This window comes from Porites lutea, chromosome 10 (assembly GCF_958299795.1).
Source record: "Porites lutea chromosome 10, jaPorLute2.1, whole genome shotgun sequence".
In the NCBI taxonomy this organism is placed as follows: domain Eukaryota; kingdom Metazoa; phylum Cnidaria; class Anthozoa; order Scleractinia; family Poritidae; genus Porites; species Porites lutea.
This window is the reverse complement of record NC_133210.1, coordinates 23,648,883-23,676,657: the sequence shown is the minus strand read 5'-3', so window position 1 is coordinate 23,676,657 and position 27,775 is coordinate 23,648,883. Positions and strand designations below refer to the sequence as shown.

The 27,775-nt window shown below is 39.1% G+C and overlaps 1 protein-coding gene across 1 annotated transcript; it reads right to left on the bottom strand.

Moving 5' to 3' along the window:
- On the bottom strand, window positions 1-25,585 carry LOC140949825 (multidrug resistance-associated protein 1-like). Its single transcript, XM_073398961.1, has 27 exons — window positions 25,400-25,585; window positions 24,148-24,209; window positions 23,530-23,664; window positions 22,778-23,062; window positions 22,037-22,229; window positions 18,800-19,054; window positions 17,574-17,639; window positions 16,717-16,854; window positions 14,928-15,068; window positions 14,516-14,594; window positions 13,836-13,908; window positions 13,509-13,635; window positions 13,204-13,380; window positions 12,507-12,674; window positions 11,517-11,600; window positions 10,980-11,073; window positions 10,767-10,903; window positions 8,683-8,945; window positions 7,316-7,565; window positions 6,357-6,556; window positions 5,896-6,022; window positions 4,194-4,295; window positions 3,426-3,572; window positions 3,059-3,217; window positions 2,199-2,365; window positions 1,267-1,461; window positions 1-471 (listed from the first exon to the last, which is right to left on the bottom strand). Exons 1-27 carry the CDS (start codon window positions 25,544-25,546, stop codon window positions 363-365), a joined length of 4,080 nt encoding a protein of 1,359 aa, XP_073255062.1. The 5' UTR covers window positions 25,547-25,585; the 3' UTR covers window positions 1-362.
- Window positions 25,586-27,775: the final 2,190 nt, after the last annotated feature.

The following is a 27,775-nucleotide window of genomic DNA, read 5'->3' as shown; positions in this document are numbered from 1 at the left end:
ATTAATGTTATAGGTTACGAGCAAAGACAGGTTCTAGAGTTGACAATACACTAGGCGAGCACGCCTTTATAGACCTGTTTCTCCGCCTATGGAGGTCAACAATTTTTCTAAAAAATTTTCAAGAAAGTGTTAAAATATATAAATTATCATAGTATATAACTATATTCCGATACTGTGACCTTGGGTCCAGTAGTGTCCAATTGACCACTCAGGTCACTGTTTTCTTTCGTGACGAAATTGCAATTGGAATATTTCCTGGCTGTGTAACAAAGACGATCCTCAGTATTTCCTTCTTGCTAGAAACTTCTTTTACACCAATAAAGCACGTCATCCGTAGAGAGTCAATGGCGAAACAGAACGACTTATGCCAAATTTGCATCTTGAGCCATTTTCTTGAAGACGCCATTTAAACTCAACAAATTTGAAGGGGAATCGAACTCGACGACGGCGCCATTATCGAGAACCAAGACCCTAGAGAGACACAAATACACAAATCTTTTTTAATCTCCTATTCACATACAGACTAGGATGGTAAAACAATGCAAGGGTAATAGGTGAGGTATTTCCCCTTGGATTGAAAGAAAATTTCCTTTAAAAAATCAAAAAGGTATGAAGGAAACTAAGGTATGCAAAATCCCAGTAATAGGGAGCTTAAGCAACGACGACGGCGGCGGCTGCGAAAACGTCACTTAAGAAGTTCAAACTTACACGCGCTTATTCCATCACGTTCAATTTGTCAAATTTTGGTGAGTTTTTCTGGAGTTTAATTCTAAAGCGCCGAATGCAAATTCAGACGAAGAAATGGAAATTCGTTGCCTGGAATTGACGTCCTCAACAGAACGTGAAATTAAGAACTTTCATGTCGTATACGTGCAACGACGGCAAAGAAATGTATAAAAAAGTGTGATGCACGTGCAGAGTTGTTGTATTGCAAATCTAGCCCATTCCTTTTTTTGTCGTTTTCGTTGCCGTCCCCGTTGTCGTTGCTTAAGCTCCTTCATATCTAGTCTGTTCGACATAAGGTGTGTTTTGACGCCTTTGAAGTGACTGACTATGAGTCTTAACTTGTAAATGTCAATTAAGTACGAGCAGCCTTCTTTCGAAAACAATAAAAAAACAACAGGAAGGTGATATGAAAGAGTAAAGATATGGAACCGTAAAGAAAGAGCGTGTGGTGCTTTGTATTTTGGCCGCATTTTCTGACTCGCGCAAGCCCTCTTCTTATTTCCTCACATAAATGATTCCCTTACTCCACCCCCCATTCACCTGTCATAATCCATGATAGTATTGAGCCTGTGAGCAATAGTGAACACCGAGCGGTCAGCAAACTCGCGCCGAATTGTCTGTTGAATGAGTTCGTCTGTTTCCAGATCCACTGCAGCTGTGGCCTCATCAAGAACAAGGAGTTTACTTTTGCGGAGTAACGCGCGAGCTAAACATACTAACTGTCGCTGACCGACACTGTGGGAAAGAGGACATTGTGTTAATATAACTGAAAAGCTTAACCTATCCCGGATGCCTAATCTATTTCTCTAGAGCTCTGGCGTTATTACAGGGACAGCCGAGGAAAAGTTACAAAATATTAATCAGATACACGTTTTGCTTCTAAGGCAGTGTTCACCGTTGGTACTTGGGCACGCTACCGAAGTACGGTACTCGCTGGGCGTTAATGTGAACACACCGTTTTTGTCAAGTTGAAACGCCAGAATCCTCGGAAGGTGCCGGTGCCAAAGTACAAGGTTAAGACCTTGTTCTCGTTCACTAAAGTGGGCACCGTGTCAATGTGTGCACACATTGTCCCTTAATTCCGAAGCAATCCACTGCTTTGCGTACCCATAACTGCCTGTTACGGTCACGTTTCAAAATGGCGTCTGACAGGAAAAATGGAGCAACTATATGCACAATTATATATATATGGTACCTAGGGCGTGATTACAACACCATTTTGTGCCCGCAGCCAGGCACCGGTGTCCAGAAACCTAGTGGAAACAGCCCCTAAGGTGAGTTAGATATGCGCCTGACAAACTGATAAACCATAAGTTACGTGAAGCTTCAGCCATTCATTTGCATATAATGTGAAACTAGCTCCACAAATTAAAGGCCAATAGGGCTTCATGCTACAGAAAATTTAAATCTCTAGTCGAAAGGATTGTACAGTAAAATGTAAAGGCTCACTGAAATATATTATAACATATCACCTTAAATTTTCTCCTCCTTCTGTTATCTTATGTTGTAGTCCGTCACTCAGTCCGGAAACGAAACTCTTTAAATGACTAACTTCTAGTGCTTTCCACAGTTCCTCGTCGCCGTGTTTATTAAACGGGTCAAGATTTGAACGGACACTTCCAGAAAACAACACTGGGTCCTGATGAGAGAGAAATCTCTTAATGAATCAAAATGCACAGTTGATTTGACAAACAAAGTGAAACAGTTTTTTCCTTACGGTGGTGTCATCGTTTCTGTTGTTATAACACAGCACGGGACGCTAAAAGTAAAGTCGAAGGCCAGAGAGTCTCAAAAGCGAATGTTTAATGCTACGCTTAGGAACTATGGCAGACTTACTTAATTATGTCAGGTACTTTAAGCTTAACGCTTTAATTCAATGCCTCTGGAATCTGATAACGAGACTAGAACGCAAACTCCGTCTTTGTTTTGAGAAACCGACCACGACACAAGAAAAATGATCTCGATATTCCGTTTTATTCCAAGGATTCACTCCCTGAAGCAGAATACTTGAAAAAATTATTCCAGAACTGGAAAAGCAGGTCAACCGAACGGATAATCTGGATTATTCTTTGTACTCCGATTCAAGAATAAGGTCAATCGAACGCAGCATAAATCACAAACGTGTGCACACCTTACGTGCCTACTCTGACCAGGCGTATTAAACTTATGTGGAGTCCAATGGTATGCGAAAGAGCTTTTCTTTGCAGTTTTCTCAAGAACACAGGCTTATGCAGTTTACTCGTCCCCCTTGTCCATACTATATTCTACTGTCACTACCAGGTGGAAAGATAGTGGCTGTTTCTTTAGCTTGGTTCAGAATAAATGTTATCACCTGTGGAATGATAGTGAGTCTAGAGCGTAGATCGTGCAGTCCAATCGTAGCGATATCAATTCCATCAATTGAAATCCTTCCCCCAGCTCTCTCCAGAATGCGAAACAAAGCTAAAGTCAGGGACGATTTGCCAGCTCCTGTGCGGCCCACAATACCAATCTGTTGGAACGGCAAGATTGAAAGGCAATGTTAAGTCTTACCTTGAAACAGTCTTTCTTTGCACCACGTAATAACTAGCAATTTCCTTTTGGGTTGTGTTGTTTATGAAATCTTCAACCAAGGTACGAAGTTTGAACGTCCCCCAACAAGTGTGTTGAGCTGAATCTTCCTGTTTAATCAATAGTTAACACACCATAATACTGAATACCTTTTCTCCCGGTTTAACATCACAGTTGATCTGTTTAAGTACAAGAGGCAATCCTTCTCTGTATCTCAAGTCAAATTCTTCTATGACAACACCACCGGTATTAGGCCAGTCATCTGGGGGTCGATTGTCTGGTTTAATCCATTCGGCCTGTAACAAAGCAAATCAGACAAAGACTATGTGACAGAGACTATACAAAGGAGGACAAATATGTGAGTCGGCTGTTTACAAACAACTTGCTAAACCTTTTGGTCGATGAAATGGGGTCTGAAGTGAAATCTAAGTCAAACGCTTACTTGTTTTAGTTGCATAACTTCTCCTTATTTCTTGTAATAGTAAAGAAACCTTCTAAAGAGCACTTTCTTTAAAATCTGTGACGTAAATTATTGAAGGTAAGTATGCTGCGACGAAGGTTATGTAAGAAAAGTTCACTGAATGAATATTTACCGCTACAATCCATAAATAAGACCATTTATTCATTATTAAGCTTAATGTAAGGGACAAAATGTAAGGGAAAGGGACAAAATGTAAGAGACACTTTTATGAGGCAATGTTTAGTACGCTGTAAAACATAATCATTTTCAGCACCATTCGTTTTCCTACGTTTTTATGCCAATAGATAAAATCTTTCAATGCTACTAATCAAATGAGACCTACTTGTCAGTTTATTTAACGCTTTCTATAACAAAACTGGTATGTCACGATTAATTGTAAGCACCTAATGTATAAAAATTTAAAAACAAAAATTTTTTTAAGTTAAAAGAATCTCACTTCAGTAGCTGTTTCTGAATATTCTTTCACTCTTTCAACAGCAACGAGATCAGTCTCCAATTCACTTGTCATTCGCACCATCCAATTAAGCGTATCAGTGATCTTAACAATAAAACAATAATAAAAATTTGAGTGAGAATCTACGATGTTTCTCTACAGAGAAGGACAACGTAACGCCCCATCCACATGTATCCGGATATCTAAGAAGACGGAGAATTTGTTCTCCGTTTTAGCCTTCCGTGCAAACGTAAAAGGCGTTTTCGGGCACTTAAAACGCAGGTTTTCTAAAAGGGCGCCCGAAGGTATTTTTTTGATAACACCGCCTTATTATTTCGTGTAAACAGTTAGGAAAAAACCGAGGTTTTCGAAAACGATGATGTCATACATCATAAAGTACATGCTCTGTAGTTAAAATATTGTATATTATCTTAAATGTATTATAAATTTCTGTATATTGTTGTTGTATTTCCGGTAAATGGCAAAAATAAATGAATGAATAAATGAATGATGCTATCGTATTTCAATCGTATTAGCGTTTTCGTGTGGACGGGCGAAAACGCGATTCTCATACGCCATGTGTGCACGCGTATTTCTTCGATAACGGAGGAAAAAATCTCCTTTTTAAAAAATGTCTGGATGCGTGTGGACAAGGCCTAAATAACCATACAAAAAGAACGGACCGAGACCAAGAAGCAAAAAGAATACGCTCAACGTAGATATTTAGTGTATGAATAACCGTGACTAATTAAACAGCGAGGCTGGCGCGCCTGGAAACGAGGTTGATCGACTTGAAGGTATACCTATTCTCACTTAATTTCGCGAGTATTTTATTTCGCGATTTTTCCCAAATCGCAAAAATCGTAAAAATCGCAAAATTTAATACTCGCGAATTTAAGTGAGAGTAAGGTATTTGAAAATGAAGAAATGATCGTCGCAATGAACGCAATTTATTCAATTGCGTAAAGAAGCTGAAAAAAAAATCAGGACTTCAACGAGGTTTGAACCCGTGACCTCGCGATACCGGTGCGATGCTCTACCAACTGAGCTATGAAGCCACTGACGTTGTAAGCAGGTCAATGGTGGGTTCATATGTTCCCGTGAAAGAAATGAGTGTTAATGGTATCGCGAGGTCACGGGCTCAAACTCCGTTGAAGTTTGAATTTTTTTCAGGCTTCTTTATGCAATTCATGGCAATTGCATAAATTGCGTTCACTACGACGATCATTTCTTCATTTTCATTTCATTTCCACAGTTCAGATATGATTTATTTCATATATCATTAACAATAAGGTATTTCTCGCATCCATCCACGTCTAATTAAAGTAAGCGCTAGCTGGTTATGAAGAATTAGCCGGGGCATGGAGCTAGTTAGAAACTGCGAAATGTTTAGAATAGATAACTGGTAATAAACATAGGTTACGGAGTGCGGGCGACGACGAAGCGCTTTTGCTACATCGCTGTGCTTTGCGTAAGTTTCACGCGACACATAGTCAAAGCACGTGTGATCATACTACGAGTGATAGCAAATCCAAACGCGCGTGATCAAATTGCGTTCTGTGCATTCCATTCATTCTTAGTGGAAGTCCAAACGAATGCTGGCTGCATAAATGCGACGCATGCGTAATAACAACCTGGAGATTAGGATTGCGGGCGACAAGAGGAGCCCGCAATAAATCCATTTATTCGTCTACAGTGGTCATACCTGTAATGAATAAGTTAATGACATGCCTACTAATCCACTCATGATTTTATCTCTGCTTAAAACAGCAAACAATGCGGCGAATAATATCAAACAGTTCCCAATGAACTCAAGACGAACTGCAAGCCATCTGCGAAAAGAAAGACATTTTCAAACATGTGCACGGCCACCTCACTTGAACAGCTAAATATCCTACATTGTCTTGGATTCGAGACGTCTGAATCAGCGAACCGTCCTCGAGGATGTGCGATATAACTGTACCTTGTAATTATTTTGATAGCTGCAGAACCCAAGACCAGCTTAAATTTGTTCAGTGCTTCTGTCAAGACCACATTTACTAAGCTTGGCATTTTAGTCAATGTTACAAGCTATGTGGTGTGGTCCTGTCAATTTACTTACATATCTAACCTTTCAATTCTCCTTCGAAGCAACGTACAAGATTCTGGATAGAAAACACTTCTTACCTATTAGAGGATACTGATAAATAGTACGCAACTTGATTTTCATCTGTTCTGTGATAATTATCCCCAATAAAGCGCTGCTGTTGTGAAAATGCCCGGATGGTTGAGGCACCGTTGATCGTCTCCAAAAAGTGACTGTAGATCGGTGAACGGTTAACGGACTCGATTCTTTTCAACTGTCTGGAAGTGGCCACATAAACTCTCTGTGGAGAGAATATTTAGAAAATGGTCTCGGCTTGCATCGTACTCTACCAAATAAAGGACATCGTATGCATGAACGTTTTCCCACCCTTACCACTGTCCTTCTGTTTTCGCGCTTAGCTGCTGCATTCTTTCCTGTACAGCTTTTCGTCTTTTGTGTGGTTTTGTTTCTAAGTTAAAGCCACTTGGAATTTTGAAGGATTTAAAACAGGTGGTACGGCGAGAAAAATTACATGGAGCCAGGAGGAGAACAAACAACAAAGTCAACCTACATATAGCGCTAAGTCTAGGAGTAGGGGAAGAGACCGAACTGCGCAGGGGAGGCGAGTCCTTCCAACACTGTATCCTACGCGCCCGAGGGGAGAAGGTCTCTAACCTGGGCTTGGAAAGGTTTTAATTGCACTGCTGAAGGAGACCACACTGGAACAGGTAACCAATTGCCAGCTGACCGCGTTTCGTTTTCTTTGTATATATAGTTGCATCCCATCCTAAGAGGTATCCGTATCGGTAAAAATATTAGCTTTCCGTCCTGACCACCCCTAGTAAGACTAACACTTGAACGTTCACATCTCTAAGCGAGACAAATTAAGAGCATCTCTGTGACTTTTATACGAGAGACTCTTCCCAGACCTGCGAGCCAGTTCTTCCTCGGCTTTTCCTTGCCTTGCAAACGCGCCAACCCAGAGACTCCCGAGAAAGGTTGGTTAAACCCGCAACACCTTTGCCCCGCAGTGACTAGAGGTGGTGGCTTGAATTCTCACCTGAATATATATGTAGAGAACAGCAAGGGGCGGTAGTATCGTCAAAAAAAGTGGAGTGGCATAACTGATCGCCACAATCATCCCGATCACGTCAAAGAAACACCAAAGAAAGTCCGTTAAAGCTCGCTGTAAGTTCTCGTCAATGACATCCATGTCCTTCGAAAATCTGTTTACAATTCTTCCAAGAGGAGTTGTATCAAAAAAGCTCATCGGTGCACGCATGATGTTATTCAAAAGTATATTATGCAACCTGTAAAGAAAAAGAGGGAAGTTCCTAGGAAATGTATTGTACCATGTTAACTAAGGTCCCATCCATACGTACCCGGATATTTTTGAACGGAGCCTTTAGTTTTTTTCTTTGTTCACATCGGGCGTGTACTGTTTGAATCATGATCGAACAATGTTTAAAGCTACCTTACGATCACTTACTTTAGACACGATCTCCATATGATCAGATGAAGGGCAACATGAAAAGAGGATTATCCTTTCTTGTTAAAATATATACGCTAGCTGTACGAGAACGCTCTACTCTTATCTCCGGCGAAGGAGGAGATTCCTACATATCCATAGTTTAAGTGAAAGCTGTTGAGCTGCATGTACTTTGGCCCCGCAGTGCTTAAATTTTTTCGGTAGTTTCTTGGTTTTGCGGACGGGTGCACAGTGCGAAGAGGAAAGTGGGGGGGGGGGGGGGGGAGGGGGTACTCATGGGAATTCTTGGTGGGGTGTGCCGCCCGGTTCTTCAAATCCTGACCCTATTTCAGACCACAAAATGTCATTGATTTTTCACACCCATTCTCATACCTGGCCTTAAAGAAATTATGTCATCAATACTTAGATTAGAACAGCAACAAAAAAGGTATCTTAAAATCCCATTCGAATTGCCTATTTCTCTTTCTTTCTTACTCATTTGGAATTGAAACGATAAATACGTTCGGACACACCCGTAGTTCCCTTGAAAGCCTCACCCGATTCCAGACCAAAACGGCGCAAAACCCTACCCTTTGGGGCGGCACATACCTATATGGCTTATATAGGGGAGTCCCCCCAGGACTTTCTGCATCGCCAAGTAACACCCATTTTCTCTACAATGTTACTTTTAACTCATTCAGCTCTCTCTTAACGGACACCTCGCTTTAACGAACACCTAGAAGTGGTCCCTGCCTTTTTTTCACTTTTTTTAAGACAGACATTTCTCTAAGACGGACTCTGAGTGCGATCCCAAAGGTGTCCGTCTTAGAGTCAGTGGACTGAAACTATAGCTTTAGTGAAAGCTGTTGAGCTATTCTTTGGCGTGATGCTTAACCTTTTTTTCCTCACTTCCTACTTAAATGACACGAAATATGTGAAAATAAGGTAAAACATCTGACCTGCGCGAGGCCACTATGGATCCAAGGGTAACAGTTATAGCCTGTAGAAAGGTGAACAGTCCTTGACCAAGTCCAATACCACCATAAACACCGAGATAAAAGTTTCTTTTTTCATTTGTCGTTATATTTGCAGAGCTCCAGTAAGCTAACCACACTCCCGCGCCAACTGTGCAAGCTTCCATCATCAGGAACATGGAGATGATAGTCAGTGACATGCAAGTACCAATAGACTTAAGGTATGATACAAGTACAGAGAATTTGACCTTAAACACAAAAGAAGCAAATTAGCGGTACAAATGCTTTTAAAATACAGTCAATTCTCTTTTGACGGACACCTTGCCAAAATGGACACCCAAAACTTGCGTCCCCGCCTTTCTTTACTATTTCAGTTGACTCTCTATAAGAGGGACATCTGAACTCATAGTGTCGGTCCCAAAGGTACACCGTCTTAGAGAGTCGACCGTTACAACGAAAACTGTAAAGGTTTTTAAAGCTCTCAGCCCCCAGCCTCTAAATCTACCCCTTATGGCGTTAGGTATCGTTCTGCAATTGTTGGTCAAAAGAGAACACAATAAAATTCATATAAAGGAGAAACGAACCTAAGCTATTTAGAAAGTAAGGTCTTGGGACAGGCTTCTCAGTCCAAAGGATGAATACCACGCTTGCAACAGCTGAGCCACACCAGCGAACACCGTAAAACCGTACATTAAGCCCGCACATGAATTCACGTTCGTATGCAGTTAGGTCAATGCCTGTAGTACTGAGATTACTCCGTTACTCTTCAGATATGAAGCGGGTTTATTAAGTGTCACCCTCCTAGCCGAAACAGTTTTAGCGAGTGTTTATAGGAGAAAAAAGTTGATCTCTTTGCCCGGAGCTCATACTCCAAAATGACGTTTACACATTATGATTCATACATAAAGTATTTCTCTACAAAGGAAGGACCCGCACTGACTATCAATACTGATTAAGGTTAAGCCCTGAGAATAGTGATTAGGGTTAAGCACTGAATCGATAAACGGTTAGCTTCTATTCAGGGTTAGGGTTGTTGCTATGTATCTTCAAATCACACCATCAAACGCCAACAAATCCTCAGTGGTGTAGTGCTATAGGTGATGGACTGCAGATTCTTCGCTCCGGGTTCGATTCCTTCTGACACTCTTCTGAACTTCTTTTCCTTAAAAACTTGAAGAGACTTAGGGGGTGTTTACATGACACCGGGGCGACTTTCGCCTAGGAACGAGTTCACTCCGGTTTCCTCTCATGGCTCTATATTTGTTTACATGATACGACCATAAAATGTCATACCGGCGCGAGTCACCCCCCGGCGTGAGTTCAGCCCGGTTCTTGTACCGGGGCGAGAATTTCCCTCCGGTACGAAATCTCGCAACGGTATCACGTAAACGCGAAACGTCCAACCGTTCGGTGTGAAATCGGTCTCCCGGTAGACTGGAACGGGTAGCGCATGCGTAATGTTGCGATTTTGAATCACACGTGTATTTTATCGTCCTGAAGTGTACCTTCAAATAACGAGATATGAAATGACCCAGTCATTATGTAAACGCGATGCGAAATCAAAAAGTCATCCCGGTATGAAACTCGCACCGGTGCGAGTTTTCTCATGTAAACACCCCTTAGACTTTCATGAACATTTCTCAAGCAGAAACTTCAAGAGACCTTGAAATTTCATGTAGGAAAAGGGAAATGTCTGGGCAGAATGACTTGTGAGAGGGAAATGTCAGTTTGGAGTATGGAGATGAGTGCTATCCTTTGCTCGGGCCAAAAGCGCTCGCACATGATCTGATAGTTTAAAAACAGCAGCCGCGCATGCTCTGATTGTCTCATCTTGACCGACTTGACCCGGCTGGGCGAGCGAAAGTGTTTATAGGTATAAAAGTTGGCCCAGCTAGAAGGAGGTTAGGCGGGTCACCCCTCTACCTGAGTCAACCTTTACTTTCCCTTGTAGACGGTTCACCACGTTGTGTAAGGAAATGTATGAAAAGTCGGCTCGCTCAGGGTAGCTCGGGTAGGCGAGTGACCCTACTACCAGACAAGTTAAATTCTCCATATATAAAGAGCCTTACCCTCCCAGTCTCTGATCTCTCCTTGTTAATAATCTTTCCCGTTTCATCGTCCTCTTCATCGTCAATATCCTTGATCTCTTTAACATCGGTTGTGCTTGTCCTAGAAACACTTCTTTTTAAAGACCATTCAGAATCTCCTGGAAGCAGTAGAAAGTAAGAGATTATTCTTTGCGTTCTAAAAACAGCAGTATCCCAACAAAACAAAACAGTTACCTGGCGAATTAACTGAATGATTTTCTGATGTGTACGTTTGTAGGAATTCCGCAAAAGCTCCTGAATTAGCCAATAACTCATAGTAGGTTCCACTCTGAAAAATAAAATTATATCAGCCGCGATAACAGGCCTATCTTATTGATAATTCTTAACTTCGCTGTTGAGCACTATTATTTACTTAGATGCTGTTTTTTCACATTGACCAGTTACAATCCTAAAGGCTTCCGCAGTGTTTCCCAATGTGGAATGTACAGATTACATTCGGTGATGCGCTGAATGTTTAAAAGAATTTATCCGTAATCTCTATTGAACTAGACAACATATCTTAACATGCCTAAGCGTTGATTTTAGCAACAGAGTTTTACAATGTGCATTTCAAAAGAACAGTCGACAACAACAATAAATGCAGTACTTGCACAAAACTAAAAATAATGTCACGATGTATATAATAAACGGACTATTAAGGCAACACCTCAGTACTTATTTCAAACACCAAACTGCAAAACCAAGCGAAAATGGATTTCCTTTTAAACAAACCTCTGAAATTCTTCCATCTTTAATGACGATAATTTGATCCACTTGAGGTAGGAAGTGAACGCCATGAGTTACAAGCAAGCGAGTCTACAAAGATAAACAGTATAATCAGTGCCGTTAATTACATAATACCATGAGTTACAAGCAAGCGATTCTATTAAGATACACAGCAATCACTGCTAAACACAGATAATACCAAGAGTTTCACACGAGGCTGTAAATAGATTGTAAGAAGAAAGAAACAGAATACCACACATGAGTTCTCCGCCACTCGCACCAACTAAACATGTTTAATCAAACCAGGTTTTAAAAAATGGAAAATGCCCACGGAAAACTGGAACACAGGTTTTTACACTGGATTTAAATGAAATTTAACCTGTTTTGTAATTTGCAGGTAAATTTACAATTAACTTGAGTCAGTAAGCAGGTTTTATAAAGGAAACGATTTTAAACCGTGTTTAACTAAACAGCTTTTAAACATGTTTAAAATTTGATGTGAATGTGGCTCTACATAATACGAAAGATGGATAGCAAAAAGTGCGAAATAATAATACCATGAGTCGCAAGCAACAAGCATGTCTAGAATAAGAAAGTAATTCTTAAGACAGACCGCAACCAGTGCTAAACATTTGCAGTCAAGCCAGATCAAACGTATTCCCTAATATTCGCAATCGATCCTTTATGCGCGCAGGAATACAGATTTGCAGTTGATACTGGTTGCGGCAACGACTAAAAGTGTTCTTACACGAGACGATCTGCCACGACGATTTTTAGGGCAACAATATTGGAACAATGTTGAGCCATTCGAAAAAAATGTCGCAATAATGTTGCATCGCTCTGCTGCGCTGCAAATCTTCGTTGCCAATTGTCCCGTGTAACATTGCCTTAACGGATTCATTCGGAGTTAGCAGGTTAGTTGTACACACTATTGACCCTTCATCCGTAATGGCCGCTGTGCTGCAGTTTTATGACTTGACAGCTAGAGAAACTAACCTTATTTTTTAGGATTCCTCTGGGACCAACAACTTTATCAAAGATGTGTTTTCCAACATGTGTATCTACTGCACTTAGAGGATCATCCAACAAGTAGATATCAGCATTAAAGTAAACAGCGCGGGCTAAACTCACGCGCTGCTTCTGTCCACCGCTCAGGTTTATTCCCTATTAAAAAAAAAAGGAAGAGAGAAAATAATTTTAAATAACTCAGTTTCATCTTATTTTAGAGGAGTCAGAACAAACTGCACTCAGGGTTCGTACAGATTTTTGGCGTCAAAATTCAAGACATTTTCCCGACTTTTTTCCAAAACAGTAATTTCTTTTTCCAGACTCGAGGTTATCGAATATAATAGGTGATCAATAGAGGAAGAAACAAAGCGTTTTTCATGATGCGCTGCAGCAAAGTACGGGCGAGATTGAATAAAATTTGACCAAAACGAAAAAAATATTCACTTACAAAGTACATGTTATAGCGTTGGAAAAAAAAAAAACTCAAGTCTTTCACAGTTTATCTCCATTTTCCAGACTTTTTCCAGGTTAGCTACTGAAAACGATTAGCATGCCCCCACCTGGGTGAATATGACAAACTTACAGTGTAACTTCTTATGGTCACAATAACCGGCGATACATGGAGAACACTCGACCAATGTAAAAATTTCAAATACAAATAGAACATAAAAAATGTGTTTCATACTCTTTCACCAATTTCTGTAGAATCACCCGCGGGAAGAATTTCCAGATCGGGTTTCAATGCGCACGAATCAATCACTTGTTTATAGCGAGTAGAATCGTATGCCCTGCTGAATAAAATGTTTTCTCGCACTGTATCGTTCTGGATCCAAGCTTGTTGAGAGACGTATGCCACAGAACCCTGTAAAATAGGTAGCATACATAGTTAGCATATTTAAAATGTTGTTTTCTCACTTTGTTACATTTTTTTTAAAATTAAATGGAATTTCTTCACCAGTCTAACCTGATCAGTAGATAAAAGATTCTCACCTCTACAAAAACATTTCCTTGTAATTTCTCCGTTTCTCCAAGAATTGCAGAAAGAAGTGAAGATTTTCCAGAGCCAACCTGACCAACTACAGCTATCAGGGAGCCACTTGGAATATTGAGCGAGATACTAAACAACAGAACAACCAGCAAAAGTAAACAGAACAGAATGAAACTTCTAATGAGACCTGAAATACACAGGAAACCACTAACCTCTCGCTCACTGGCCTACAATACTAGCCATGTGCACGTGTTTCTGCTACATAACTAGACTGAAGAACTGAGTGATTAATTACCATTATCAACAGTTGCGCTACTCCAGATACTTACTCATGTAACACAGGCAAGTCCTTGCTAGTCCAAGTGAATGAACCATGTTCTATTGTAACTGAAGATGAGGACACTGAAATAATACACAAAAAAAACTACCAGTTATCAAAACAAATTGACTGTTTTGTGTGCTTGCATTATTAACTTTTGACTTCGGGCTGAAAAGTTCATGGAAGTTTCGAGAACCGTGCCCCAACTGGATAGTACCAATACGCTATGGTAAAAGAAATGAATCAAAAGTTGTGGGTAACTTTTTTCGTTGGGCGAGCGCAACAGAGATGAGGACAATAGTCACCACAAAAGGATTTCAGATATAAGCACTGCTAATGTGGTAATATAACTTACAAGAACCTCTTATTTCTCAAAGAGTGTCAGAGGTTACTTCAAACAAACATTAACCAGCTACTCTTATCAGAGTTAGACACATTATGGCATCCAAAAAAAATTGCAGTTCTAAGTGGTCATTTTTCAAATTTCTTAAATAACAAAGCAGTCGCACGTTCGTCTGTTAAATGAAAGCAAACAAGTAATATCACAGTGCTTATTTAAAAGTAAGAAAAATGGAAGGTTAGGAACAGACGACATTTGGTTTGCGATACGCATGCGCTTATGTGCGTGCAAAATAGCGGCTCAAGTTACTACGCAGAGCGTCAGTATGAGACTACTGAGGGTGAACTTACATCTCGTCTTCTGTACACTGTTAGGGTCCAGTTCCTCCCTGTCTAAGAACTCCTGAATCCGTTTTAAAGAAACTCTGGCCTGAGCAGAGAAATAGGTTTAAGAATCAGCATCAAATATCAAAAAGGAATTCTGATCATCAGAGCACCCTAAAGGAAACGATAGTGATGTGTAGTTTTTGACTTCGTCGGTGAAGAAAGTCAGAAACGGTGCAAGAAACTGTTGGAGAAAATTTGACTTTGAAAAATATTGATTTCACTGCACTTCTCAAGTATGTGACCAGGGGTCAGTTTAATAAAACTTTTACAAGAGTAGCTACAGGTAAATAATTGTTTACGGGCCCTAAAACAATAGCCTGAATTGTACATAACACTTGCAAAATTGTTGTTAAATTGACCCCAACGTGATATTTACCTGGACCAATGTGACTATAACATCTGGAAGCATGACCAGTGGGAATCGTAACACGTTAAAAAGTGCCAAAGCAACAAACGCTTTGCTGGCTGTAAGTTGGTGACCAGTAAATATATAGATAGCAAAGGTTGTAACGGCAACCTGAAAACAAAAGGACATGGTCGAGGAAAATGTTCACACAATCGAGCAAAGGATAGATCATAACCAGCTCAACTAACGTCAGAGGAAAAATGCTAAATTTTCGCCTTCTCCCACTGAATTAGGTCTCCGTAACTTACAGAGGAGAGCATGACAGAATTAAAGTGTCTTTCTTTAAAGCGCATTCGGCTTCGGTTCGGCTAGGTCCGACTTTGGTCGGACTAAACCGCAATAATTTGATCTTAGACACGTTATGAGTCGTTAACGAAAATTGAGCTTGGTATTCGCAGGAAGAGGCGGATATCTGCCATACACTTGCTGAAACAATATTATTTCCTTGATGCGACAATTCACATGCGCTAAAGGTAAATTTTATTCTGCAAAATTCACGTTTTGTGGTTAAGTTTGTCCGGAATTCATATCCAAATACAGTTAAGACTTTGTTGGACATGCGGTAATTTTCGTAATGTCTGATGACCATTTATTGTCAGCAGGCCCGGTTTAGGACGTTTTATAATTATTTTTTTTTCTTTTAAGATGTTAATAATAAGAGAAAGACAAACTGGACAAAATATGAAGTTTATTTATCTCCAACATTTTACGAAGCATGTACTAAAGGCATCGGGAAAAAGCGTTAAGCGACTGAGGAGGAAAAATAACGGGAAGATGGAAAAAAACTGAATGTCTAGACGCTAGGAACTGACTACCGTATTATATGAAAATTTGGCAACTGTTTTTCTTAGACACTAATGTTACGGCTGCGCTTTTGTTTGTTTCCTTTTTTTAACAAAGCTGCTCATGTATGACTATGTTTTTATTGCATTTAAGAGATGTAAATGAAGCTAATAGGTTCACATTAGTTTATCAAAAGATCTTACACACAAAGTCATCCAACACAAAAACTGTTATATCGTGGTGACGGACTTTCGAATAAATATCTGAAAGTTTCAGTCGCTTGACGAAGTGATTTAGTTAACCTAAAGTCCCGTGCAAACGCACGCAACACTGTTGGCCAACAACTCCCAACATTGTTGGATGTTACACGTTGCGTCCGTTTGCACACCCGCCCTATTGCATTTTGTTTCGAGTTGTAGGGAGTTGTTGCCCAAAGTCTGAAACTGGTCAGACTTTTAGCTACGTGCAAACGGATGCAGGAACTCCCAACAATGTTGAGACCCGTAGTGCATCGTGAGAAAGGATGCAATCCACAAGACTTTGGAGATCATGTACAATGTGCCTGCGTACCCTCAAAAATTCTGGAAGAGCTGTGCAAACAGATCCAACATTGTTACGCTTCGGCGATCACGGAACAAAGAAATGTTGGGAATTGTTGGCTCAAAAGTTTGACCGATTTCAAACTTTCGCAACAACATGCAACAGGGTGTGCAAACGGACACAACATGTAACATCCGACAATGTTGGCAGTTGTTGGCCAACAATGTTGCGTCCGTTTGCACGGGGCTTTACACGCCTCAGGTGTTGTGTGTTTGTTTTAATAATTTCTAGCCTGTCCACAGACGTTTTCTTTTTTTTCGGCATTTCGACGATCTCCGAAAAGAAAATAGGGGGTCTGTGAACAGGCTAAGAATTTTTGTGTGGTACAAAGTAATGTTGTATTTAATCATTATGTATGTTATCTTATATCACTTACTAGTATTGGTGCACAGCCAAATGTAAAATTAAAGCCCGAGGCCCAGAGGCCAGAATTTCTTAGAGACTTCAACTCTTTATTGCGTATTTGCTTTATTTCATTCATAAAGGATTCCTCCCATGCATAAAGCTTCAGAACCTGTGATATAAGTGGAGAAAGCATTGTTAAATTAAATAATACTGATATCATTCACTTTCTAATTAAGGTACCGGCTTGGTTTGATTGTCGGGATATCTGGCTGAAATAAGAAACATCTAAAGTTACAACGTTCGATTAAAAAAAAAAAAAAGAAAAGCGTTGAAAATTAGAGTAAATTATCATAAACAGTTACGAAAACAATTTACAGTATAATCCTCTTTTTTACCCAGGGAAATGTTAGGAGATAAGTACTGCTTATCGTAGCGAAGCAAGTACTAGTCTTTTTAGGGTAGGATAAGGGTTTTTTCATCTTAAGCTTAAAACCTCGAAAACTAACATATATATGACGGAGAAAAAAAGGGTGGTTACGAAATGTATAGCTTTTCGCTAAAAAGCAAGTACCGGTATTGAATTAAAGTCCTACAACTGAAACAATCGGGTAAAAAAATCTCAGCAAAAAAAAAAAAAGCAAAAAAAACGATGACTATCTTGAAAAACTAAAATCTTGAAAACAAAGACCTAAAAAGGTATGACACTTGAGAATTACAAAAGCGAGAACTGAGAGACTAACAGTAAATGCAGGTAAATCAAGTATACCGCACCAGTCTAAAAACTATTTTAGTTTCCGACGTTGCAGGCGTTTTTTGTAAAGACATCCTATTGGGACAGAATCTTAAAAAGGAAGGAGGTAGATATCGTACTGTACCGTGTATTATTACCTTTATTCCACTTAGAATTTCATTCATTATTTTTACCCTTTCATCTTTCTGAGCCATTTGCTCAACCTGTTAAAGTATATAATTGAAAAATGATTGTAAACTCACTGGACAGCTCAACTGCATTAACGCCCTTTTTTTGTTTCCCAGAAGAGAACAAAGTCAAGCCACACACAGGTGTCACGTCACTTGCTGCAAAACAAGTTTGATTTGGGGCGGAACTAGAGCTGCTCTAGGTGTTTCTGCAAAATTTTTTTGCAACATGCAAAAAGCTGATTTGCTGCAAGACAGGTTTAATTCATGGGTGGTAAAACGCACAACATCGCTATTTAACTCGTTTTGCAGCAGTATTGCAAACAAAGTTGCACGTTTTATTCCCGTTATACCGTACCTTTACGAGACTGCATCATTCACTTTAGGAGCAAAAGGGTTAAAATATTAAGAAGCCCCAGTGCAGATTCCCATTCTAACTAAAGAAGACCAACCTGATTTTCGTAAATAGCAGAATCATATATGCTTGTGTTCCTATCCAGGCCTCATACAAAAAATTGGACTTTTCAAGGACTTTCAAGGACCTCATTCAATTTTCATAAATAATAATTTAATAATAATTTAATATTTATATCGCGCAAAATACATGTAAATATGATCAAATGCGCATATTGTCATTTTCAATGACAAGCTGCTGGGAATGTAAGTCACCGATTTGTACATAAATGCATATTCCCAATCCATGCTAACGGAACTTTAATGCTTAACTGTTTGCTCCACCAGTGTCTTTACATTTTTCAGTCCACTTGTCTTGAATTGATAGTTAATTCTTTCATAAAACACAAAACGCTTTATGTAAATCACCTGTAACTTCTCTGGGCTTTGATTTTATATTCTGCCCTAGGCAACCAAAAGGCATTAAAAAGACACTTTCCAGGCCACTACTTTCAAAGTTAAAGAAAATTCAAGGACTTTTCAAGGACTACAACAGAAATTAAAGGACATTTTAAGGAAAAATGGAATTCAACCACTTTTTTAGACTGTGCGTGCCCTGTTATCAACTCTATTCTTCTGTCAGGGTCTGAGATTAAAGTTCATGTCTTGCAAAATATATTTTTCCTCTTTCATTTTCTAAAACTAAGTGCCCGCAAAAAAAGTAGTAGTAAGACAATAAACTGATCGATGTTATCATGCACTTTCAAATTTTTTTTTAAAACGAAATAATAACAGACAATTACCTGTAGAGCACCCATTCTACTTCCAAACAACATATTAAGTGGAACAAGAAGCAGCATGACTCCCAGTCCCGCTAGAACAGACAATCCAAGAGTGTTATAAAGGAAAAACAGTGCAACACCAATCTGAAGTGGGCTTGACCACAGACAATTGATGTATGTTATAAGTTGCATTAGTCTCTGTGCATCCACTGACATCAGATTGACCAACTCTCCTGCTGTTGACTTTCCTTTGGATTTACAGTTTAGCATCAAGGCCTAAAAAAACATGACAGAAAAATCAGTTTAACGATGTGAAAATCTCATTATCAGCTGTTATGAGTATATGTGATGGTAGAAATAAACTTACATGCATGTTACAACTCAAGAACAAGAAAGTTTGTAAAAACGTGTAATGGAAAAGACGCCTTCTCAAAAAGAAAAGGTTTTCCAGCTAGCCAATGGCCCGATTAGAATCTAATCCAGGGTCAGTTTATCATTACTCGCAGTAAACGATGAAGTTAATATTTACAAATAAATTTATTTTTCGCTGCTAGGCGCTAAAAATGAGTACGTGTTGATGAGAAAAAAAGAACTAAACGTGATACAGTGTTAATGTATCTTTGTTACCATACAGGGGTGTCCTTGATCGTCTAAGAATCCTGAAGAATAATATGCTCATCCAGCCTAGCCCCCTGGTGTTCTCTCTTGCCCCCTTGTCCGCGCGTTCTCGGTGAAGTCACAGCTCACAGTGAGTCTAGGATTGACTGAGCCGAGAACGCCTAGGGACTAGGCTGATGACCATCAAAGACGCATACTTAACGATACTTTTACGCAATACTTGTGACAGCTTCGATGGCCATTCTCATACGATCCCTAACTAGGTACTCAGTAAAGCTACACAGGTATAGCGTTTTAGTTCTAAAATAACACGTATGCCCTCAGAGCACAGTAGCAAGGAAATCAAACTATGTATTAGCTAATATGTAGATATAGCCACGGCTAAAAGCGAAGCTCTAGATAGCATTTATATTTTGCTTAAACAAAATATAAAATAGTGTAATGCTAAAGCCTGGTTTTCACTAGCGGATAAGCATACGCATAAGGACATACGCACGGGCAGAATGGCATATTTATATTCGCTCTCCTCTACCCGATGATAAACAAGATGGCGGACGAAGCGTCGGCCATATTGCTTTTGATATATTCGCATGAGGTCTGGGTCAAAGTGACCTATGATTGGTCCGGCCTCGTGCTTATGCTTATGTCGACCCAGTTTTCACTTGCTTACACATGTACCTGTGCTCATACTTATGCGCTAGTGAAAACTAGGCTTAAGCGGCGAAGGCAACGAGAACAGTGAAAAAACAACAATAAGTTTAATTAACAAAAAAGCAACTTTGCACGTGCAACACACTTTTTTTGTAATTTTCTTTGCCGTTGTTTTGCAAGACTTCAACGTGAAACTTCCAGGAACTTTCTAGTTACAAGTTTTATGGAGGAAGTCAGTGTTGTACGTGTTCTTGTTCACTTTTGTTTTCACTGCAACTCATTTTCACCTTAGTGGCCGCTAGCATTTCTCATTTTCTCACCACCGCTACAAGCTTATTCGCGAATTTATAGCGCTTCGCGTGGAGATGGTCCGTTTTCTTGACGACAGCCTTTAATTCTTCTTTAGTGGATAGTACCTACGAGTGCAAAACTCGACAAAATGTAACTTTAACCGGACAGGACCGACAAGGACACGTTCAGTTAAAGGTATGTTAGCTTTGTTTTGTTATATTTTGACTTCAGGGCTATTTTAGTTCGATAATAGGGTTTTTAAATGTAGCGGCTCGTAAGAGTGTCAGATGGCAGATTCGACTCATCTCATTTTGTCCATGTTATTGACACACACTACGTCTGGGCCGCCTGTCCTCGCTCTAGCTCTCTGTCGCTCTTTTTCTGGTTGAGCTTCGCTGGCCTGTCGCCTACTTTCTCTTTTTCTATATTCCAAATTGGTGGACATGACAATTAATCTAAGCTTAATACTTTAGACAACACGGATACAGGAACAATTCCCCCTTTCCGTTTTCGTCTTTATCGACTCTTTAGTTGTCTCTGCTTTACAAGACGCGGGTGGTTACGCGATTCCCCGCCAAAAAAACCTCGAGTTGCCATACCTGTTTATTGAGTTGTTTTACATTGGTATGCCTCTGGTGCGGACGGACGGTCGGTCGGTTGGTCGGTTGGACGTACAGTCACGTGATTACAAAAATTTCTCGAATGGGTAGATTACCGCATTTTCTTAAGTATGGGGCCACGCTATAGCTGGTTTTCACTGTGACGTCATCACGTTGTAAAGTTAAAATAGCGAGGTTTTACACTAGGTTGAAGACAAACAAAAGGTAAATCTTTGTATACGTTTCCATTTCCGTAGCATGTTTCATTTCGAAAATACAGCAATTTGAACTTCCGAGTTTTCACAGTGCGTGACACCAAAATAGGAATGCTGTCTCGTTGAAAAAAAAACAAGTCTCTCCTCTTGATTTTCAGCAGTATAACCACTTCAAGTATTAGAAGATATGTTTATGCGTACGTATGCTAGTTCTCGAGTGAAAAGAAAGAGCTTTTAAAGAAAAAGTGAACTCCAGATGTTTTCCGGCGGCCATATTAGGGACCTTAAGATCCGACGACGGCGACGGCAACGGGAACGCCACAAAAGCAAAAGGTTTAATTAGCAAAACAACAATTTTGCACGTGCATCATGCTTTTTTGTACATTTCTTTGCCGTCACTTCACGACTACGACGTGAAAGTGCCTACTTTCTTAGGAATTGAATTTTAGGAGGGTTCGCCCACTTTTGACAAAGTTAGTGACTTGGAGTAATCGCAATGAAGATTGAAAGAACGCGAATTCATTTTTTCAGCGACGTTTTCACTGCCGTCGCCGTCCTCGTCCTCGTCTATTGGTGCACCAAAACGGTGCACCAATATGGCGTCTCAAGACAAAGCTCTACGAAGGTGGGTGAAACGTTTCGGCAAATAACCCAGAAACTGTGGGCCACAAAGACCTGAGACTTGGACAAATTGTTCAATTATATTTTAGTCTTTTATAGCATGTCATTTTCTTGGCTTCTTCCACTGGACGGTTTCCAATTTAAATTTTTTGTCGCGTGACAGTGAAAACGATCTATAAATACTGGCATCAATGTTTACTGCAAGTTAAGTTACAGTATTGGGTCTAATAGTACGCTTGGAAACCTACGATTTTTTCCTGTACCTTTTCATAGACTAAACCGATGATAGCTGTACGAACCCTCATACCAATTGTATTCATAATTTGAAAATACTGGTGAAGAGCAAGAGACTGAATAGCTGCTGCCACAAACATTGATCCAGCATAAACATAACCTTTCCATTCCTTCCATTCCCCAAACCAATCACTTCTGTCTTCAGTGTATTCAACCAACAACCTAAATAAAAAAGAAAATAGCAAATAGATCTGTACAAACAACAACAATATTTTCTTAATTTTCCTTTACTTTTTTCTCGCCACTAATATTTTTTCCGCGGTTTTTTTTTGGCGGGCGAGGAGCTCCAGACTCGTACGATGGGGGGAAGGTACAGAAAATTTTTCCTCCGCGCCTTCTCCTGTTGCGTGTGTCTCGCGCTCTACGTCCACTTCGTGCTTCGTTCGCACGAAAAACGCGAAAAAAGAAATAGCGCCTCAGTTCTTTAGGCTACTTGGAATGTGGTTAAATGAAATCTAGGCTAACAAGTAAAACTCGAGACACGGCTGGTCAGCAGTCTCACGTAGACATATGCAGGGGAGCCCTAACTGCTTCGCACGGGTTCGTTCATACGTCATTAGCCTGAGTATCAGAGGTTTCTGGGAGCGGAGGAGTGATAAGGGGAGAGGTCTGATAATCAGATTAGTGCGTCATTGTCTGTTGTGGCTCGTCCGTTGTGGTGTTTATTTGTACTGTTAGATGCATTATCAAAACAAATTTTAAAAAATTACCTTAAAAGCTGAGGTTGAACAAACAATAGAGCATCATGTAAGAGCCTGCAAATCACACCTATTGCAAAAGTAGCTCCAAATAATCCATTCCAAAGGGCTGATACCAAGGAAGCCTTTTTTTCTTTCCTCTTCTTTTTCTTGCCTTTCTTCTTCTTTGTTTTACTTCTTATGGATATATCTTCACCATCATTTTCAGATTCATGTTCATTACCTAACAAACTATCAGTTTCTTTGTAATCATCTTCATCTTGTACATCTTTTTCTTGATTTCCTCTAACTTCATTCCTTCAAAACCAAACAAAATTACATTCTTTGAAAATAATCGTGATTGTTGTTCAGTTATAGGTACTATTTTACAGTAATCAACATTCTCAATATACTGGCAGGTGGTTATCTGTAACTCATCTATTCAACGAGGAATATCACTGTCAGTAGAACAATATCATGTTCTTGTAGTGTATAATGCTAATGCCTAAATATTATCTAATTCTAAGTTACATGTCTCTTTATTTCACTTCACAAGCTAGGCATAACTTGCTTAAATCATTATGAATTCAAATTCATGTCATATTCATTTTCATTTCTATTCATTTCTATTGTGACATTGATCAATATATAATTTTTTTTGTATTTTGTCATTATCATCACTAATATTATTATTATTATCAATGACAGTTGGAGCAAGGTTAACAACATTAAAAGCTGCACAATAAGTTTACTGTTAGTAGTAAATTTGTGATAGCTATACTTACGATCTCCTGCATTTCCTTTGTTGTTCAAGCCATTTCTTCTTCAGTCTTGGTACAATATAAGAAGCCTGGTTATTTCTTCTTAATGCCCATAAATCTTTGTCTTCTAGCGGTCTTTTATAACCAGTTTTGATTATCCTAAAAAATTAATAACACTGCGATTGGGCCTTTGGTGCTTTTAAAGAAGACTTAAAAATACCATAAATATTATTGAGTACACCACAATGTTCAGCTGAGCTCAGATGTGACTTTTCAACATTCCAATTCCTACTTTTATATTGATTTTATTTACTACAAGAGTGAATGGGCAGATTTTTTTTTTAAAAACCCATCTTGAATTCTGTTCAGTTCGAATGTAAGACAACCATGGGAAGAAAAAAAACTTTGAGAATTCTTTAAGAAGTCCAAGTTCCTTCCAGAAAAATGTACTTATTTGTAACAAATCTGTTTTATTAAAATCTGAACTGCATACTGGTCAAACTGGGATACTGTTAGGCATTGATTGTCTTTTTTTTTTTTGTGAACAAGATGACAAAACAAAAGACAAATTTTGGAGTGCATGATCATGTTCATGTCACAAGCAGTCCGAAATGTTTCTTTTACAATAATTATTTTTCTCACCAGTTCAACCACCAGAATGTAAGCAGAGAAAAACAGTTGGCTTTATCTTCAGGATTTTGTTTCTACAATAACAACAACAACAAGATCAGAAAAAAATATTAATGTAGTAAATTTAATAAAATTGTATTACATTATCATATTTTGTTAAACATGGCTTCTTAATTAGCTCATGACTGATGTACTGTAACTCAAATCATTACAAAGAAAAGTATCACTTGATTGAAAAAAAAGGCCTTAAATGCAAAGAATTTTTTAATACATATTACATTTATTTAATCAGGACAACCCTAGATATTTTTATACGATACACTCTATGGCCGGGGCCAATCAGCTAGGACACTAAAACGCAGTCCTCTAAGGCCTCCGCCAAACATCGAACTTTTCATGAGACGAACCAAACTTATTGAGTAAAGTCCATGAAAAGTTCAACATCTGCCTCATTTAAGTTCATCTGAATGAGTTTGGATCGTCCAACACATTCTATCCATCTGCTTCAGATCGATGAATAGAGAACGTCTGAAGATTGTCTCCAGGGCAACCCTTGATTTTCACATGCAACAAACTAAACAAATAAATAAGTGTTGTTTGGCTAAAATTGTTTTTTGGTCTGATTAATGGTTCGACACGTCCTAAAATTTACATCTGACCCAACAGACGATCTTAATTTAGGTCAACCCAAATTAGAGTTTGGTTCGAACATCTCATGAAAAGTTCAACGTTTGGCCTAGGCCTTACAACAGTCCTTTAATTTGAATATTTTGACATTTAAAACTGTTACTGAAACCTTCTCATATAGTAGTTTTTAGTCTGACATGATCAGCTACAAAGAACCAGTCGTCCTTACTTCACACACAAACACTTCGCCTTTAATTCTCTACATATGTACAACGTCATGCTTAGGTAATCTAGAAAATTTTGTTAATGAATTTATCTAATTATTTTCATGCTGTTAATTCTAAATAAACAAGACCAGCTGTGTTCTGTTACATGTGTCAGCTGTAATATCAGTTTCAACATAGTACAGGGACCGGAGCTGTTGTGCATGAAGCTAATGAGTACATATAATTATCTGAAATTACGAATAGATAAAGCTCCAGCTGGAGTCATCAAAAATGACTTGGGGGCTGAATTGATAATGAGTGTTCCTCTCCAGGTAGGTCAATGAAGACAGCATTAGTGCTACAGGTGTAAATACAAGATCCTCAAATTTCAGATCTACACTGGTTTAGCAACTGTGAAAATTAAGTCTTACCCTGCACACTTCCTTCTGATAACTGTCAGAAAATGAAGCCCAAGCATCATCAGTAAAATTCTCTGAAGATGCATTACGATATGAAGAATTGATATTGTTAGAGTCAGTAGCATTCTCTGGGTAACTGGCATCCATCGCCTGATCCATGTGTCATACAACAATGATTTTCTTTTCAATAATGGTAGCTTGCAAATTATCAGACTGTGAGAAGGAGAAATATAAAGAATAAGGAGGCAATTAGCTTGCAAATACTTGTCTAAAACTAAGGAACAAAAACATGCATGCCAAAAAGGTATATTCATTCACAACAGTTTCCCCTTGGTGAGCAGCCAGTGATTTGTACCAGCATACTATTTTTTTCTAGTCCGTAGCAAGTAGAAAATAACGCTAGCTGCAACTAAAATATTTAAAGCAAAAAATGCCAATTTGGCTAACATGCCCACTGCCATGTGTCAATTAGCCATACTGGTATAATTATTAGCTTAAGTGTTTGGGGTCTTTAACTACAGTTATAAAAGCGAGTTAAACATTGAGATATTATTTAAGCCCTCTTTTGAAAAAATATGGCAGCCATTTCGATTATTTTATGCAAAACCAATATGTTATTTCTGGCAACGACATTATAATAAGGGTTGGCAAAAGGTCACTTTAAAGAAATGTTGATGTAGGGGAGCACTTTGTACTGGTAATAATGTCATTCTCTTTCAACTAGTATTATTAATACTATTAATATTCTTTTATATTCATTGGTATTTTTGTTATTGTAAAGATTAACCATATGATTACCATACCCGATTTCACACCAGGCTATATTTCTGAATTTGATTTATACTTTTTCAGCTGTCGTTGTTGTTGTAATAAATTATTTACTAACAGAATGTAGTCACGCAACAGTACAAATGATAGGATAAGTATTTAATTAAGCAAAGCGTGGAAAAAAAAGTCCCCAGAAGTAATGTTAAAGTTACTCGACGCGATTTTAAAAGCATGAGTACATGATGTAAGCAGTGCATTATGACACAGCAAATTAATAAAACAGCTGACTGGGCAAGATGGCAGAAGAACAGAGAATAATGAACACCGGCAATGACTTGCTTCCATGATGGATCTAGCTAATTTCAAACGTATATGTTTTTCTATAAGGCGTTGAAAGATGTACGTGAGCAAGTCATGCATTCTTTAAAATTGCTTCAAACTCCGGATGGTATTGACATACATGTAGGCTTCGTTACATGTATTACATTAGCTTAAAGCTAAGCTAAGCTAAATGTTAGCGATGGGCCATCATGTGAATTTAATACTGTTTGCAAAGCTTGTTTCTATTAAGGAATCAAAGTAACCTTATGAAGCTTTTCAATTGATAAGCTTAATTAGGAAGAAAAAAACTCTTACCCTGTAATTTGCAAATTATTGTTTAACGCCACCTCGTGTAACAATGAGCAGAAATGCCGGCCTTGTGTTGGCCTTGTGGGTTTACCTGGGAGCGATTGCATCACAGTTTGCAATTTACTGCCATCCACAGGAATCCCAAGCTATCGGACCGGATCATGGATCGGATCACCGGAACGGAGAAAGAATGTGGAACACAGAAATAGTCTAAGGATTGAAGGTACCTGCCTCTGTTAGTCTGCATGTTTATTCCCAGCTAGCCAGTATAGAAAAAATGTCAGCGAAATCTATAAATTACTAAAAACATGCAAATGTTTGAAATTTGAAAACTCGGCGATAACCACGGGCAGCCGACGATCGTTTTTGTATTCAGTAGACGAAATACAGATTAACATTACGGCGGCTATTATTTACTGTGAGAGGTTTGAACCCAGGAGTCATTTCATAAGTAGGTGAAGCATGATCGTCTGGGTGAGCGTAGTCCTCAATAGGACTGTTTCGACAACCTGTGCGGTAGTCATCTTCAGAGTCAAAGTGAGTTGTATCACTCACTTTGGTTATTGACCTGGTCCTCGTTGTTCAAACGCAGGGGCGGATCTAGGGGGAGGGTGCAGGGGGTGCACACCCCCCCTGAGATGACCTGCGGTTTTCTAATACAACTGGTATTCTGCAAAAAAAAAAAACTATGTGGTTTATTGGTGTTGAAGTAGAGCAAGAGACGAGTGCACCCCCTCCTGAAAAAAATCCTGGATCCGCCCCTGAAACGTTGGATAGCGCTATCCACCAGATAAATTTCTATCCAACTGATAACACAATTGTTTCCCGTAATGCTTATCCGGTGGATACCGCTGTTCAAAGATTGAACAAACGAGGCCTGATTGGTCACTTAAGCAGCCGTGATGTTATTGGCTATGAAGACTCTTAAATGTCACTGGTGTGTTTCGTGATTTGAACGTAGATTTTTCTACAAAAGTTCAAACGAAGAGA

What these genes read in the sequence shown, in the direction of transcription:
- LOC140949825 (XM_073398961.1), bottom strand. Translation starts at nt 25,546, where the DNA reads ATGGATCAGGCGATGGATGCCAGTTACCCAGAGAATGCTACTGACTCT. An exon ending in AAGATGGAAGAATTTCAGAG is followed by an intron (nt 11,074 to 11,516) that starts GTTTGTTTAAAA and finishes TTTATTTTTCAG; the next exon opens with AGTGGAACCTACTATGAGTT. An exon ending in ATGTTAAACCGGGAGAAAAG is followed by an intron (nt 3,218 to 3,425) that starts GTATTCAGTATT and finishes CCGTTCCAACAG; the next exon opens with ATTGGTATTGTGGGCCGCAC.